Source organism: Malus domestica, chromosome 12 (genome assembly GCF_042453785.1).
Source record: "Malus domestica chromosome 12, GDT2T_hap1".
Taxonomy (NCBI): Eukaryota; Viridiplantae; Streptophyta; class Magnoliopsida; order Rosales; family Rosaceae; genus Malus; species Malus domestica.
Window position 1 is genome coordinate 6144366 of NC_091672.1, and position 16042 is coordinate 6160407.

At 35.9% G+C, this 16042-nt stretch overlaps 1 protein-coding gene and 1 long non-coding RNA gene across 2 annotated transcripts; both read left to right on the forward strand.

Moving 5' to 3' along the window:
- The first annotated feature begins 213 nt into the window (after window positions 1–213).
- Window positions 214–1877, forward strand: LOC139190136 (uncharacterized). Its single transcript, XR_011574145.1, has 2 exons — window positions 214–465; window positions 1465–1877. It is a non-coding gene; the product is annotated as an uncharacterized lncRNA (long non-coding RNA).
- A 4912-nt stretch (window positions 1878–6789) lies between these two features.
- LOC103449670 (protein trichome birefringence-like) lies at window positions 6790–10136 on the forward strand. Its single transcript, XM_008388996.4, has 5 exons — window positions 6790–8048; window positions 8328–8520; window positions 8641–8834; window positions 8934–9092; window positions 9385–10136. The coding sequence occupies exons 1-5, from the start codon at window positions 7075–7077 to the stop codon at window positions 9752–9754; spliced, it is 1890 nt and encodes a 629-aa protein (XP_008387218.2). The 5' UTR covers window positions 6790–7074; the 3' UTR covers window positions 9755–10136.
- The last annotated feature ends 5906 nt before the right edge of the window (window positions 10137–16042 follow it).

A 16042-nucleotide genomic window follows, 5' to 3' on the forward strand; every position in this document is an offset into this window, starting at 1 on the left:
GAGAGGAAGAGAGGCTGACCAATGGGGGAAGAGGGCAAGGAGGAAAAAGGAAAGAGTAGTGGAGCATGGGATCAGATCCCCTTTGCCACCCTCGACCCAATCCGACTCCTCCATGTTTTTCGACACCTTTTCAGGCGAATTGCAGCCACCCACTATTTGGAACCAACTGAGCATAATTTCCTCTTCCATATTCACCCAAAAATCAACACGAATTGACCTTGTTGTTGTTGTGAGATAACACTGGCGGGTTTCATGGGTGTACGGTGGCGGAATCCGTCATTTTTGAAATGATTTCCATTGATCACCATTACCAAAATACTCCCTTTGAGCCCAAGAACAAACCCCAAACAAGTTTGGGGACGGCGAAGCACCAAAGAAGTCGATTCGAAGCCACCAATTTCTAGGGTTTTCAGCGGGTTTGTGGCAATTTAAGGCTTTTCCAGACCAAATTGGCCCTAGTCACAGGTATAAAACTTACTCTACTCATTGAGATCTTCATTTATGTGAAATTTGGTAATTTTTGGAAATAGTTGATTTTTCCGGCAGGTCGAGGCAGTTGACCGCCGTGTGGGTAAAGACACCACTTGACCTCCCTAGACTAAAATGGGTGCCCCAATTCCATATTAGACATCGAATTGATGAAATTCCATTGTTTGGTTATATTTCCGTTAAGGGCCGCCCACTTGGTTATTATATGATTCAACGATCCGAACATTAGATCGTCACCAAACTTTAATACGTAATAGTACATAATATTTAAGGATATTAAGAACTGACAGATCCGAAATCTAATGTACGGATCTTTCCGGATGAGTTTTCTAAGTTTGTAAACCTAAACGTCAGCCGCCACTTAATTTTAGCGATTGGTGGAGATTCGACAGTTGGATTGTTCCGAAACTTTAGGATGTTGTTCTATAAGTTTATTGAAACTCTTGGGAAGTTACGGATCGGAAATCCGAGGTGCGGATCTTCTGGATCGAGTTACGTAGGGTTGTGGACCCTACCTTCGACCTTTAACCAACAATTGACTTTTGGTCAATGGGTTACAAATCATTCTAGAGCGTACTTGGGGATGTGTTTTATGTAAGTTACATATTTTATTGATAAGAATTTTGAGACATGATTTGATATTTAGTCTAGGCGACGATCGTTTGTGATGCCTCGATATTCATGTTAGGGAGTTGTAATGTGAACTTCAGGTGAGTGGGCCTTTTCTTTTATATAGTAAATACATATTTTTTAGTTTCCATTTATACATTGAAAGATAATTTACTACGTATGCCTAGCCTAGACTAATGCTTATAAAAATTAGCGAAATAACGGAAAATTACGAAGTGATCATAAATCCTACGGGATGCATATGTATGCATATGTTTATTGATGCCATGATTATACCTACTGCTATGAATGATATTATGTTGACTAGAATTATTGAATTGTTATGGCATGCTTATATTTGTGTAGTTTGTTCATCATTGCTGCACCCCGGTGTTAGTGTTCGCCCAGGGCCAGGGCCAGGGCCAGTCATTCACGTGTATGTTCACCTCCGTACCGCACGCTTGCCTTGGATCTAAGTAGGTGCCAGTCCTGTCATACAAGTTGCATTAGACAACTCCAACTTGTAGGTGATTGCGAATAACGCCAGTCTTCACATGATTATAGCACTAAAGCTTATATTATGATTACACCCAATCTTGTCGTATAGGTTGCATTAGGCAACTTCAACTCGTGTGCTAGCATAGATTGATGAGCATCAGTTCAATCCTACAGGTTGCATTATGCGACTTTGACTTGTGTGCTAGCATAGATCGATGAGCATCTGGTTTTATTATGCTACTGTTGAGATTTTGTGATTAAGGATGTCATGCTTTTATTTACGAGATACTGTGCCGTAATGAATTCTTGAGATTTTGTAGGCTACAGTAAGTATTTTTATACTATATGTAGTAAATATATTTTGGAAACTATACTTGCTTTACAATGAGGGGTTACGATGTTTTTAGAAAGTTTTTTATAAAACTTTATTTTCAGACCCACTCATCCTTGTTTTTCGCCCCTCCAAGTTTTAGTAGCTTAGCTTTCTTATCGTCGAGGATTTTTAGCAAATCGTGGTGTAGACGATTACCTTCGAGGGTACAATTCTCACCTTATCTTATTGTATTGTACTGTACTATACTTATGCTCTAACATCACTTGTGAAATGGGTTCACTCCCGCTCACAGCGCACTCTTATATGTAGGCACTTTTAGGTTTTAATTTATTCACATTTTCCACTACACTACACATTATGGCTTCGTCACCTTCTAGGTGTCGGCCAGCACATCTCGATTCGAAGTCCAAGTGGGCATTCTGGGTTAGGGTGTGTTAAGGAGCCATAAGTTAATGTTTCTTGATTTTAACAATGTTTTTATGCAATTTTAAAAGGCATGGACTGTCACTTAATACTACGGTCTAGTAGTATCATTCTTCACTTGTAAGTGAGAGGTCTTATGCTCGATTATTTCCAAAGGCGAATTTGAACCACATTATTATGGCTAGTCTAGTGTGAGGCTTAGTCCACTCCCCCACAAGGAAAACAATTATAATAGACAAAAAAAAAAAGGAGGAAATTGAAGTGGCTCTTAGACAAAGATGTATCTGGAAATATTTTTAAAGTGCTTTTAATGAAATCATTTTTTATCCAATTTTTTGTAAAAATACAAGTGAATATTGAAAAACAATCGAAATGTCTTTGAAACCAAAAAAAACTTTCACAAAAAACGCATTTAGTTATTTTAAAAACATTTCAAACATGTCCAAACCTTATATACTTACCACATTGTTCAGAAGGTATCATGTTGAGTAATGTGTTCAGCTATCATCACCACTTGAGCTAACTTCAAAGACAATTATTCTTCTATTTATGTTACATTATCTGTTAAAACAGAAAAATTACCTGAGGTTGGGTTCGACTATTTTGTAATGCAAGGTATATGTAGTATTGTTTCTTTATAAAGGTATTTGTCAATTTTCTCCCTAAACTTGTATAGAGATGTCAATTTCTCCCTAAGCTTTAATTTTAGCCGATTACCCACCTGAACTTTTAAAATTAGCCAATTTCTCCCATGAACTTTAACTTTAGCATATTACCCCCTTAAAATATTATAAATAGCCAATTTACCCCATAGCGTTAGATTTTAAATTTTTCATCCATCCAGTTTTTTTTTTTTTTGCCCCAATACATTGTCATGTGTTGTCCGCATGATCAAAATGAATAAAAAATTGGATGCATGAATTTCTTTAAAATCTAGGGTCAGGGGGTTAAGTTGGTTATTTATAAAAGGTCAGGGGATAATCAGCTAAAATTAAAGTTCAAGGGGGAAATTGGCTAAGTATAAAAGTTCAGAGGGGTAATCGACTAAAATTAACGTTTAGGTGGGAAATTGGCACCTTTATACAAGTTCATGGGAAAATCGATAAATATGCCTTCTTTATATACCATTGTTATGACTTATATTGTTCGTACTTATAACCCAAGGGGAGACATCGAAGAGTCGGCTCTCTATAGGCCCGAAGTACCTATGATATGATAGCATCCCAAAGGCCTTTTTCCCATAGGCTATACAAATCTCACATTCCCTAAGGTAGTTTGTGATTTACTCACGACGTCAAGGGTAAAAACATCATAATAAGCGTATAGTCTATGTGTCTATTCTTCTATTAGATGAGCTTATAAATATTATTTGGAAGAAGGTAATCCAACACATGACCTATGAATAAAAATCTTGTTAACCACATCAAAGGCAAGTCTCGGATGCATCGAAGCATCTTACATAGTTTCTAACTTTTTGTACGCTATTTTTGTATTATTAGCACCGAACACAGAGGTGATAATACATGCATGTTGTTGAAAAGAAAATAGAGATTGAAAGATAAAATAAGAGAGAAACGAAAGTGAACAGCCAAAATTCAGGTGGGTGAACATCCGATCATAGTATCGATTCAAAAATGAATAGGCACATAGTAAATAATATTCCATAAAAATGTCTTAACTAAGTACTTATTAGATATTGATCTAAAAGTGAATAACCGCCTCATAAATTAACATATGTCATTTACTTCTTTCTACTTGTCCGTATATTAGATACTCTTGTTTGTTTTGGATTGAAGTAACAAAAGAAAAAGAGAAATGTTATGGAGCTCTCTTAAAAATGTGATATTTTATAAATTTTTTATGACCTCACAGTTAAAAGTCAATTTTTATAACAACAAATAAAATATTATGAAAAAATACGAAACGGTAGAGAATTCGTACAAAATTTTAAGAAAGTTTTCTTAGCAGTTTTCAAAGTACAAACACACAACATCGTTTAAGAACATTTTAGTTCCAAACAAATGCACAAATCCGTTTACAAGATCCCAAAGTTTTTAGAACTAATCAAACAGCCAACATTGGCCTTGGGAACCCCAAATTTTCAAAACCCTAACATACAACGGTGATTCCAATCCAAAATCCGAGCCCTGGGCCCTCGGCCGTATGTACTATCTACTATTTTGTGTTTTGTCCGCTCTGTCACCGTCGCTCATGGACCGTCCAATCCAAACGCGTCGCATTAAACCTTCTGGCTTCCCCACAAGAATGAATTGACCTTTCACTCACCGCAGGTCAGGGTAGGGAAAATTTGAGGGTCCCATGCGGGAAGTGATTAACGTTTAAATTGGGAGGGGGAGGCAAGCGGACCTTTAGATAAAAGTGTTGCCCTTGCCGTGCTTTCAAATATTGTTAGCTTTCTAATGTAACATTTAACCGAACAAATCTATGGTTTGATAAAAAATAAAAAAAATTAGGAGGTGGTAATAGGTGAGCAATAATATGGTTCAAATTCACTTTTAATGAGAATCGAATTTAAGATTTTCACTTACAAGCAAAGATGAATACTACTATAATGTAATGTTTATTATTACTTAAGTGTTGATTAGCAACTCAGTACTACGGTCTGGTGGTATTCTTCTTCTTTTGGAAGTGAGAGATCTTAAGTTTGAATCTCGTTGATGGCGAGTTTGACACCAAATTAGGCTGTCCATTGTGTGGCTTAACCGAACTGCCATTCCCTTTAGTGTAAAAATATCGATGTACTAAAAAAAAAATTTATTAACGTGTTTATTTCTTATTAGTTGATTTGTAAATTTAATTTAAAAATTTGATGTCTCTAGCATTATCTTTTAGAGGAAACTCTGCTTTCAAACTGAAGGGATCAAATTTTGTAATCTTTTTCAATAATGATACAGTTTCTGCCACTGCCCTGGATTTTTATTTAATTATTGTTAATCAGTTTATGTGTTTTATTTCTCCCCCAATTGGTCAAGGTCTTTATGAATTATGGGTGTATTGACAATGTGGGCACCCCCCTGTTGAATGGTCCTGTCCCAGTGTTCCTACAAAATAATGGAGTAAAAGCATGAGTCACCTAAAAAGAAATATTCAAAAATTAGGTACTCTTTTATATCTTATGCTTGTTCAAAGCATAGATTCCTTTCATGGCAAATGAGAAAATATGTTTACGTCCAAGAAAAAATTGAATTTTTTTCATTGAAAAAGTATATGATACTCTGAAAAAACAAGAGCCTAATATTGTACAATGTTTAGCGTTGAGACCTCTTCAGTATTGGGATTTATTGGGAGTCGTGAGGTAGGATGATTAGCAGATAAGTTTATGAAGGAGCTCGACAAGCGTAAATTTAACCGTAATCAGTTTTGAGGAATAAAAAGTTATGTATTAGTTTTGCTTGAGCCGTGTTTTTAGTAAGTTGTGAGCTTCGTTATTGTAATATTTGAGTTGTGCGATTTCGCCATAAATTTTGACTATAGATTTTAATATTTTGGATAATTTTTAGTATTTGATTATTCTCTTATTTTTCTTTCGGGGTAAAATTTGTAGGAGTATTTTAAACAACTTTTGGAGTTGTATTTAGACCGTCTTATTCTTATCTTCAAATATACTATGATATTTCCTCACATTCTTGTTCCTATAATTTTGTTTTCTCCACGTTAAGTTGACAGGATTATAATGAAAACTTTAAGTTTTAGTCAATTAAATTTCTTTTACAATTTTTAACACATACATTGATCGACAATCTTCAACGTTCATCATTCTAAACCTTACTTATTCGTAACTTATATAAGATAATGACATTGAAACATACACGTTACTTGATGAGTGAATTGAGTAGACAAATCTACCACTAACATGAATGGTAAACAAGTTTATTTTTTTTAATTTTACTATTATTACGGAAAGAGAGGGAGAGTTTGAAACTTTTATATTAATTTTGATGGTGGAAATTTTTTGAAAAAAAAAAGGTATAACTCAAAGAGTTAGGCCTGATTAGGAACAAAATATATACTTTTTTGCAGTGCAAAGGGCAACCCCATAACAATGAGGCCACAAAACATTGTAGAGACTGTTCAAAAAAAAAAAAAAAAAAAAAAAAACATTGTAGAGAAGGCCGGTGTATAAATTCAGTTAATTAACTTTTTTCCTCTTTATTTTATCCTTGCTCTTTACATATGTCGCATCCTCATTGGTCCACAGCAGCAGTAGATCCCTCCTGTTTACTCAATTAATTCTCTCCAAACCTCCACGCGTCAAAAGCAGCCGCAAGTTAAGTTAATCGAACCGTACGATTTTTTGGTCGAATAATCGAACCGTACGATGTGTGGCAGTTTGAAGAGAAGATTTGGCACTCGTGTAATTACTCCCAAATGCCAGGGTCAAAGTGGTTAAATAATCCCCAGAGCTCGCATTGCATGCCTTTTTGCCAAACATAGTAAAACTCACCTCCACTGTCTCTCTCTCTCTCTCTCTCTCTAAAACTCCACCTCCTCGGTTTCTCTCTCTAATTAGTGTGTCATTCACTTAGACGCTTCTCGCACAACGCACACACTCTCTCTCCTCCCTCTCCTCTCTCTTTCTCTCTCTATAAGCGGCACCATTTCTGTCCACTCTCTCTCTGTCTCTCTCTAAACTCCCAACTCTCCCACTTTCCCACATCTGCCTCCGCATTCCACAAAAACCAAACACAACGACCGCATTCATGGCAGAGGTCACAAAGCAGCAGCACCTCCCCATCAACGGCGGAACTCTGATCTCTGACCTCAAGAGCCTCTTCTCTCTCTTCAAAACCAGAAGAACTGCGGCTTTTGCATATGGCTTCATGGTTGCTTTCGTCGCCTTTACTGTTTTCTTGGCCTTCAGTCCCTCACCGAACTACACTTCTCCATGGTTCGCTAACATTTTCAGTACTTCCACTTCTACTACTTCCACTACCGGTTCCAGTTCTTCGTTTTCCTCCGTCTTCTTCCCCAATGGTACTTCTTCATCTCCGCCCCAGCAAAATCAATCCTTTTTTTCTCCTCCGTCGCAAACAGAGCCGTCTAGATCTGCTAACACCACCGCCGCCGCTCCCGCTGCCGCACAATCTGCCACTGTGAATAAACAACCGCCTGTTTTGACAAACCAAACGCAACCCACCATTTTGAACCCGAATCAGACCTCAATCGTCCAGCCAAAACCTCTAGTGACACCCAAGAATAGTACTACTTCACCCGAACCGACAACCCTTCTGAAAAACCAGACCGACAGTTCCCACAATTCTGATAAGGCCACAGTTTTTGCGGCCAATCAGACGGGAATCACGGCCCCCAAAACCCCGGTGGCGGGGGTGAATGGAAGCTCCGATTTGGTACCGAAATCGGGTTTGGAGGACAAGAGCGTTGCAGAGAAGGGTGTGGAGAAGAATTCAACTGCTTCCCTGTTGAATAAACAGAGCAATGAAACGAAGTCCGGCGTGTCGATGGAGCAGAGGAAGCCGGGGAGTGATGATTTGGTGAAGTCCTTGATGAATTGTGAGATGTTACATGGAGAGTGGGTGAGGGACGATTCATACCCGCTATACAAACCGGGGTCTTGTCCTCTGATTGATGAACAATTCAACTGTATTCTCAATGGTAGGCCTGATAAGGATTATCAGAAATACAAATGGAAGCCTAAGGATTGCACTTTACCAAGGTATGTGATCAATTTGTAGCTTTACATGTTGGAAGTTTGATTTTTTGACCATTTTTTGAGTTTGAATAATATGGTATTTGAATTGCGTTTTGACCTACTTGAGATGCTTGTTGGGTAACTAGGTTTTGATTAATCGAAATTCATGTTGATCTGTTGTCGATTTTCGGCTTTAGGTATTGGAAATTTGGTTCTGGTTTTAGCATTGAAAATGATCCGTGGCTCAGTCAAAGGGTTTTGCTTGACGAAGACTTATTAATATGAAAAGGTTTTTATGACCAGGTTGGACGGAAGTCATATGTTGGAGTTGTTGAGAGGAAAGCGCCTGGTATTTGTTGGTGATTCTCTGAACAGAAATATGTGGGAATCTCTGGTTTGCATCCTCAGAAACTCGGCGAAAGATAAGAGAAAGGTTTTCGAAGCAAATGGGAGAACCCATTTTCGTGGGGAAGCTTCTTACTCCTTCATATTCAAGGTAGGTTAATTCAATTAAGCATTTGTTCAACTTATTCTTATATTAGATGGAAGCAACATTTCCTCAAGTTAAGTGAAACTTATGTGCTCTATTTCCGGTTTGGAACGAATGGATTGGCAGGATTATAACTGCACAGTGGAGTTTTTTGTGTCTCCTTTCTTAGTTCGAGAATGGGAAATGCCGGAAAAAGATGGATCAAAGAGAGAAACACTTCGTCTTGATTTGGTAGGCAGATCTTCTGAACTATATAAAGATGCTGATGTCGTTATCTTCAACACCGGACACTGGTGGACTCATGAGAAAACCTCCAAAGGGTGAGTTTATTATTACTATTTTGATTCAAATATTTTTTAGCATCTAAATTTGTTGTTTAAACTCTGGCCATTGGAACTAAAATAACATAAAATTTGCAGGAAAGACTATTACCAAGAAGGTAGCCATGTTTATGGTGAACTGAATGTTCTTGAGGCATTTCGGAAAGCATTAACCACATGGGCTAGATGGGTTGATGCCAAAGTTGATCCGAAGAAAAGTATCATCTTCTTTCGGGGCTATTCTGCTTCCCATTTCAGGTAAACTTGACGCAATCATAGTTTAACCTAGAGAGTGTAGTGATAATGCGTTGCAGTATATCTTGCCTTCTGTGATTAGGTTCAACTTCAAACTAAAGAGATTAGGCATTCTTATTTTTGTGCCGATGCTTAATTGCTTATGATATTTCATCAACATTACCAATTGAGAAGTAAAGAAATGTGCATGAATATGTTCATTGCTGTCTCCTTCGAGATTTGTAAAATTAAGCAACTCTTCAAGCTTTACATACATGAAAATAATGGAGATTCGTATTTATTTTTCATCCTACAGTGGTGGGCAGTGGAATTCTGGTGGCCAATGTGACAGTGAGACAGTTCCCATCTTCAATGAGTCTTATCTGAGGCCGTACCTGCCCAAAATGGTGGTACTGGAGAAGGTGTTGAAAAACATGAAAACCCATGTCACATATCTCAATATCACAAGAATGACAGATTTTCGGAAGGATGGCCACCCATCAATCTACCGGAAGCAAAAACTGTCCGAGGAAGAAAGGAGATCACCTACAAGCTTCCAGGACTGCAGCCATTGGTGCCTTCCTGGTGTTCCAGACGCTTGGAATGAGGTTCTCTATGCCGAGCTCCTAGTAAAGCTGTACCAAAATAAGCAGCAGCTACTGCAACAGCAGAAGAAGAGAGCATAGGTAAAAAGTTACAAAACTTAAAAAAACCACATTCATACATACTCAAACTTTTGAGTGATCTAAATCACACTTAGCAGTATACTCTCTCTTTTTTCCTGCCCTTTTTCGACATTATCGATATAAAAGCATCAAAGCATCCGAGGAAGAGTAATTTATTCCACAAACTATGTGATCAAAATGCATAAACTTGTTTATTTATATGAATGAAGAGAGCAAAGGGAAGAGTGAAGAGGGTAGGGAGTTATTGTAGCCAGTGATGCAATTTTCACTTGTAAATTTCTTTCATTTAGCCTTAAAAATTCACAGGCTTGGAGAATTGTACATGTCTATACCCTATTAATTATTTAATTATTTAATTATTTAGTTTATTTTATTTTAATAATCTTGCTTATTCTTCATGTCATCCCTTATAACTTGTGAAATGAAATCTCCCCACTCTTTTTCTCGTTCTACACCTCTTGTTTAATTTTGTTCGTTGTTATCTTGTTTTTATATATTTTCCCTTTTTTTTATTTTTTATTTTTTATTTTTATTTTTTTATAGATTTAGCGTATCCGTGATGGATGTGATTGTTTGTAGCTTAAAGTTGCAGGGTGTTTACTGCTTTTGAAGAGGACATATGATATATAATTAATCTGTTAATACGTAGCTAAATAGTTGATTAGGTTTATGCTCAGGAACTTTTCCTAACATGTCACATGGGATGTTTGACCATAGATCAACATTGTCGTCGGGCAATTTAGGTTTCATGTTTGAAATCTAATTTCTTAGCGGTTGACACGTCTAATTATATTATAGCTACCATTGACCACCAGTGTATGCGACCAATCATTTGGCTTCAACAAATATCAAGAATAATTTTCAACCTAATTAATGGTATTAATTTTATATTAACAGAACGGCCATGGTGGCTTTGTATATCTTCCCTCCCTGTTTAATGCATATGGAGGAGAGATTTTTCAATGTGATCATCATACGAGGTGGTACACTACGTGTTCTTATATAAATGGTGGATTATGTGTGTTAAAAGGTTAATAACTTGAAAATTAAAAATTTCCACCACTTACATAAAAACATGTGATGTACCATCCGTGTTCCTGTCACTTCTAAAAATATCTCTATTTGGAGGTTGAATTTTGCTGAACCCAAAAAAAATCTAGCATCCTTTGGCCCTTTTTTTTTTTTTTTTTTCGCCCTAGTAGTTATGCCCTCGGCCTTTTCTTCCGTCGCCCATGGCTGTCAGTTTGAGCGGTCAGGACTTGCTTTCCCATGTTCTTCGCCGTTTTGGCCTTTTCAATCCTAATCCTTGTCTTGCAATCCTCCTCTTTCAAACCCTATCACTCATCTTCTTCCATCTTCATTTACTCCTTTTCATATCCCCTTCACAACCTATGCTCAAAGCTAGGAGTAGCACACCTGTTTTAGTCGTCGAATCTAAACCTTACCTGCACGACTTCGCACCGAGCTGACATGCTGAAAAATTGGGGCCAACCCCAAAGCCAGGGTGTTTTAGATGCCCCCCTTAGCCCCATGTCCTTCCTCGTTGTTTTGGTTTTTGACTCTACTTGCTTGGGCATGTGTCAGTGGTTCATATTTGGTGACTCTTGTCCGATGTGACGGTTTTGGTGCTAAAATTTGGTTGGATAGATCACTTTGTTGCGGGTTATAAAATATTATGATGCAATACCTTTGTCGACTTCAAAGCGGAGTTAGTTTTTTACGGGCAACTACCCATGTGGCCGCTGGCGAGGTGGTATTGTTGGCGGCAATGGCTGCGTTTTGTCTGTACAGGATAAAATTTAGGATTTATTTTTATTTTTATTGTTTTACCTTTTTGTTGAATGGGGTTTGGCTATCTCCAATTTTATTGGGCTTATATGTTGTAACTGAAATTGAGTCTTTGTCTTTCAATGAAATCTATGTTTTTCCACCAATGAGGAAAGAGTTTTGCCATTTTGGTTTTGTCATGGCCGACTGTGGGGTTAATTGGCAGAACACCTCTTGGTCGTAATTTGTTTTATTCTTTTCACAACAATAACGCGGCGGCCGAAAGATTTTTGGCTAATTCACACACTGATATAGATAATCATAACCAGGTCATTCCTTAGTGTCTAACACTTCATCTGTGTGCTGCCACTTAGTACTACTATGGTCTAATAGTATTCTTCTTTACTAGTAAGTGAGAGGTAAGTTCGATTCTCGCCAAAGACGAATACCATATTATTGCTAACTCATTGTAAAGCTAAGCCCACCATTCCCTTTTTAGTATAAATAATATTGTTTGTTAAAAAAAGACACTTCATTTGTATGCTTGAAAATTATAAAATATTAAATTTTAGTACGAGTAAGATGGCAACAGTCACTCATGGCAACGGGCCTATGGACTAGAGCTTCATGGCACAGTGGGTCTTCTTAACAAAACCATAAGGCCATTACTTGAAATTCAAAAGTCCAATAAGAAACGTAAATAGGAAGACATGTTTGCATCTAGAGACAAGATTTGGTGTAGAATTAATCAATTGAGATCCACATGAGGTTTTCTTTTCTTAATTAATGACAAGCAAAGCAATGACACTAAAAAACGAGTACTCATGTGTAACCAAAAAGCGATGAGCAAATCCTTAAACATGTTATACTTGTCACAAGTTAAGAGTTCGTTTGATAATTGTTTCGTTTTCAGTTTTTAATTTTGTTTACACTATTAAAAAATTAAAAACTTGTTTAATAACTATTATCAATGCAAGCCACTTTTTGTTGAATTTTATAAAAAAGTCTTGATTTTAATGTTCTGTTAATTAAAACTGAAAAGTGAAATAGTTATTTAAAAAAAAAAAACCCTTAATGATCCAACATGCCCAAGACCTACTCATTGACGGAGCTACTATAAACTCAATAGGGGTAGATGCCCCCACTCTTTTTTTTTTGGCAAAAAAAAAAAAAAAATCAGTACTACCTGTCTGAGTAATACACTCCACTAAAAACCACTTACATGAATAACATAATCTTGTTAATATTGACACCACCTCACCCAGGATTAATGACTACCCACTGCCCACATACAAAGACTCGAAAGAAATTGTAGATTGATTGAGAAACTAGATCAGAGATCAATATGAATGTTCACATGGTTACATACAAAGGTAGCTGTATTTGATGATATTGATAGATTGTTTTCGGTAGCCTAGACTACTGAGTAGTCCGACTTTTATCCATATTCATTAGATCTTTTTTATCACTGTGCTATTTGAACATGCCCCCATCCAACAAAATATCTGGCTTGTCCCTGGACCTACCCAAAAGTCCTCATACTACCGGTCTTCATGAATCAGTAGTCATGCTTTGCTCGTCTTGTAATTTATCCTCATAGCTAAGGTCTTTGACTTGTAATTTAACCTCATAGATAAGGTCTTCATGAATCGTTAATGTCCATGCCGACTATCATATCGTCCTTGCTAGCGTTCTGTATGGGCTTTTGCTGAGCACATCATTTACAGCTACCTATGATTTTCCTTCATTCACATATCAATTTAGTCACCCATCCAACAGTTGCTGAACCAAATTTCAGAGAAAATATGTTTTCCATGTTTAACTTGCTTTTCAAGCATTATTATATACGGTATTACATGGTTCAATTTCGATTGATTTCTCCAAGTTCGTATGCCTAACTTTCCTCGTTTAATTCTTCAATCGTTTTTGGGTTTCATGCATATTTACAAGACTTGTATGTTTTATTCACACTATATTTTCAACCTCTCCGTCAATCTTTCCTCTTACAGGTTTTACCCGTTTGTCCTAGACGCCACCAAACTCGGGAAGAAAGTTTCAGTGCAGGTAAATGTCACATCACCAAGTGACGGAGTCATAAACCCATCGCACGAGAGGCTATTATTTCAAATGAAATAAATGAGAAAAAATAGTTACAAGTATCATTAGTTGGAGAACAATCAAAGGTTTTATTTTTTACTTTGTATTGTCAGAAAATTTCAATCAAGCAAGCTGATGAAGCTGTAAAATTTGTTTGAAAGTTTAGTATTGAGATGATTATATCAAAAGAAACGAGCTTGTTTCGAGCTGTAATAAAAAATGGTTAATTAGATTCGAACAAAATTTAAGATCATGACGAGCTTAAAACTATTACCATGAGATTTTTCTTTCAACATAATTTGATTTTTCTCTAGATATTATAGATCTTGTTTTATATGAATTGACTAGAAAAAGTTGGTTAAAAAAAAAAAATCAAAAGCTTGTTGGTATCAGAAGGCTTATATGGTAAAATAAAAGGCTAGTTATAGAATGATTTTAAGTCTCAAACCACTTGATGTAAACTTTAAACTTTTACTCCACAAATGAGCGCACATACTCTTTATTATTTAAGCTAGCAGACATCATATATAAATGGATGAAATTTCAGAATGACCTCCATGTGGCTCTCGCCACTGCACATCACTATATAGTGTTATTAAAATATTTGTTAATTATAACACATGTATTGATTCTTTAATACTATATATTCTCATGTCCATTAAATATTAGTTTTGTAGCTCACTTATATTATTAAACATGTATGTATTAGTAACACTAACACTACGTAGTAGTGTGATGGATATCGTCAACCAAACTACAAATTCCATATAGTTTTCTTCAATCAGGGGGCTCAATGTGCTGAGGAGGGTGTTTTTTTTTTCATCAACTCACAACAAAATTATGATACTCATGTAGTTGTTTCATCCCTATCTCCCATATATTGACCGAGAAAGAAATCTTTATCCTCCAATAAACCATCAATGACAAAAAGGTGTTTTTTTTTTTTTAATGGAAGACGATATCAATGACAAAAATGTGTTGATTGATATAAATATAAAAATGGAATGAGAAAAAACAAGAGAGCATGAATCTTCTAAAAAACGAAAATAAATAACGCTTAATTGTAGTAATGCTGGTCTTTGAACTTTACCTTTAATTTAGTCTTTAAATTCTCATATTAATTTTTATAGTCCTTAAAATTAACAATGTGCTGCACCATTGATACTTTTCACTAACGCCGTCATTTTTTCGTTAAATCTAGGGATGTCTTAGAAATTTCAATTTAAAACTTCAAAAAAAAAAAATAGAAGAAGCTAAAAGAAATGAAAATTAATAAATTAATATCTAAAACTTAAAAGAAAATGAATGAACTAAAAATACAAAATGAAAATGTTTGTACTTTAGCACCTTGTAAATATTAGGCAATGAGATTTCAAAGTTGATAGGAAATCAAATATGATTTTTTTAGGTTTTTTCTTTCTCATTTTCCAATTCATTTTTAAATTTATTTTTAGTGATGTTCAATGAAATTTGTAATATATCCCAAAATTTAAAGGAAAACTAATGAAAGGGGCTTGAAAACATTGAGTTTTAATGAAAATGACAAAATAAAGGTTAAAGTGAATACTACCAGGATTGTCTTTTTAGTGTAAAAATGTGATTTTTCGTTAAAGTAACATTACCGGGAGCTTTTCGTTAAAGTTTCCTAAATTTAATTGGGAAATAGATGGCGGTTAGTGAAAAAAAATCAATGGTATAACACTTTGTTAAGTTCAAGATTAAAAAAAAACTAATATGAGAGTTTAAAAACTAAAATTAAACTAGGAGTAAAATTCAAATACCATGGCTACAATTAAGCCAATCAATAGAGAGAGAGAGAGAGAGAGAGAGAGAGAGAGAGAGAGAGAGAGAGAGAGAGAGAGAGCATCTAGTGGCTTTGTTTGTGGCAAGGGAAGGGGGCTTTCCTAGTTGGAATGGTCTTGAGCCCTAATGATTGTTTAATACGTTGGTTTCTGATGTAACCATCTCTATTCGAATTTAATAAAATTCTTACCTTTGGAAAAAAAAAATGAATACGTAACCAATAAGAATGATAAAATGATAAATAAAAGGATGCAACAAAAAACTTAATCGTGAAGAAAAACGAAGTTCCTTTGAACATGTTGAAAGTATGGGTGTGGTGTCTGGAATAATGGTTTTGCCAACGTTGTTCATATTAGAATAAGTTCCTTCATCTCAATGGCATCTAATCGACAAATAATGACGAGACAAAGCACAAGGAGAGATAGGATGACATTAAATTGACTAGTTGTAGATGAACGATTGTTATGGTTGACAAAGAATCCCATTTAGATAAAAATAAAAATAATAAAGCTAACATAAAAATATTGACTGTACTGATGACTTAGCAATCAACTAAAGACATGGCAAATTTACAGTTGAGGGTTGATGACTTGGCATTTAGTCTATTGGTACTGTTGTAAC

Coding starts and splice junctions, on each gene's coding strand:
- LOC103449670 (XM_008388996.4), top strand. CDS start 7,075: ATGGCAGAGGTCACAAAGCAGCAGCACCTCCCCATCAACGGCGGAACT. Junction 8,521..8,640: donor CTTACTCCTTCATATTCAAG/GTAGGTTAATTC, acceptor ATGGATTGGCAG/GATTATAACTGCACAGTGGA. Junction 9,093..9,384: donor TATTCTGCTTCCCATTTCAG/GTAAACTTGACG, acceptor TTCATCCTACAG/TGGTGGGCAGTGGAATTCTG.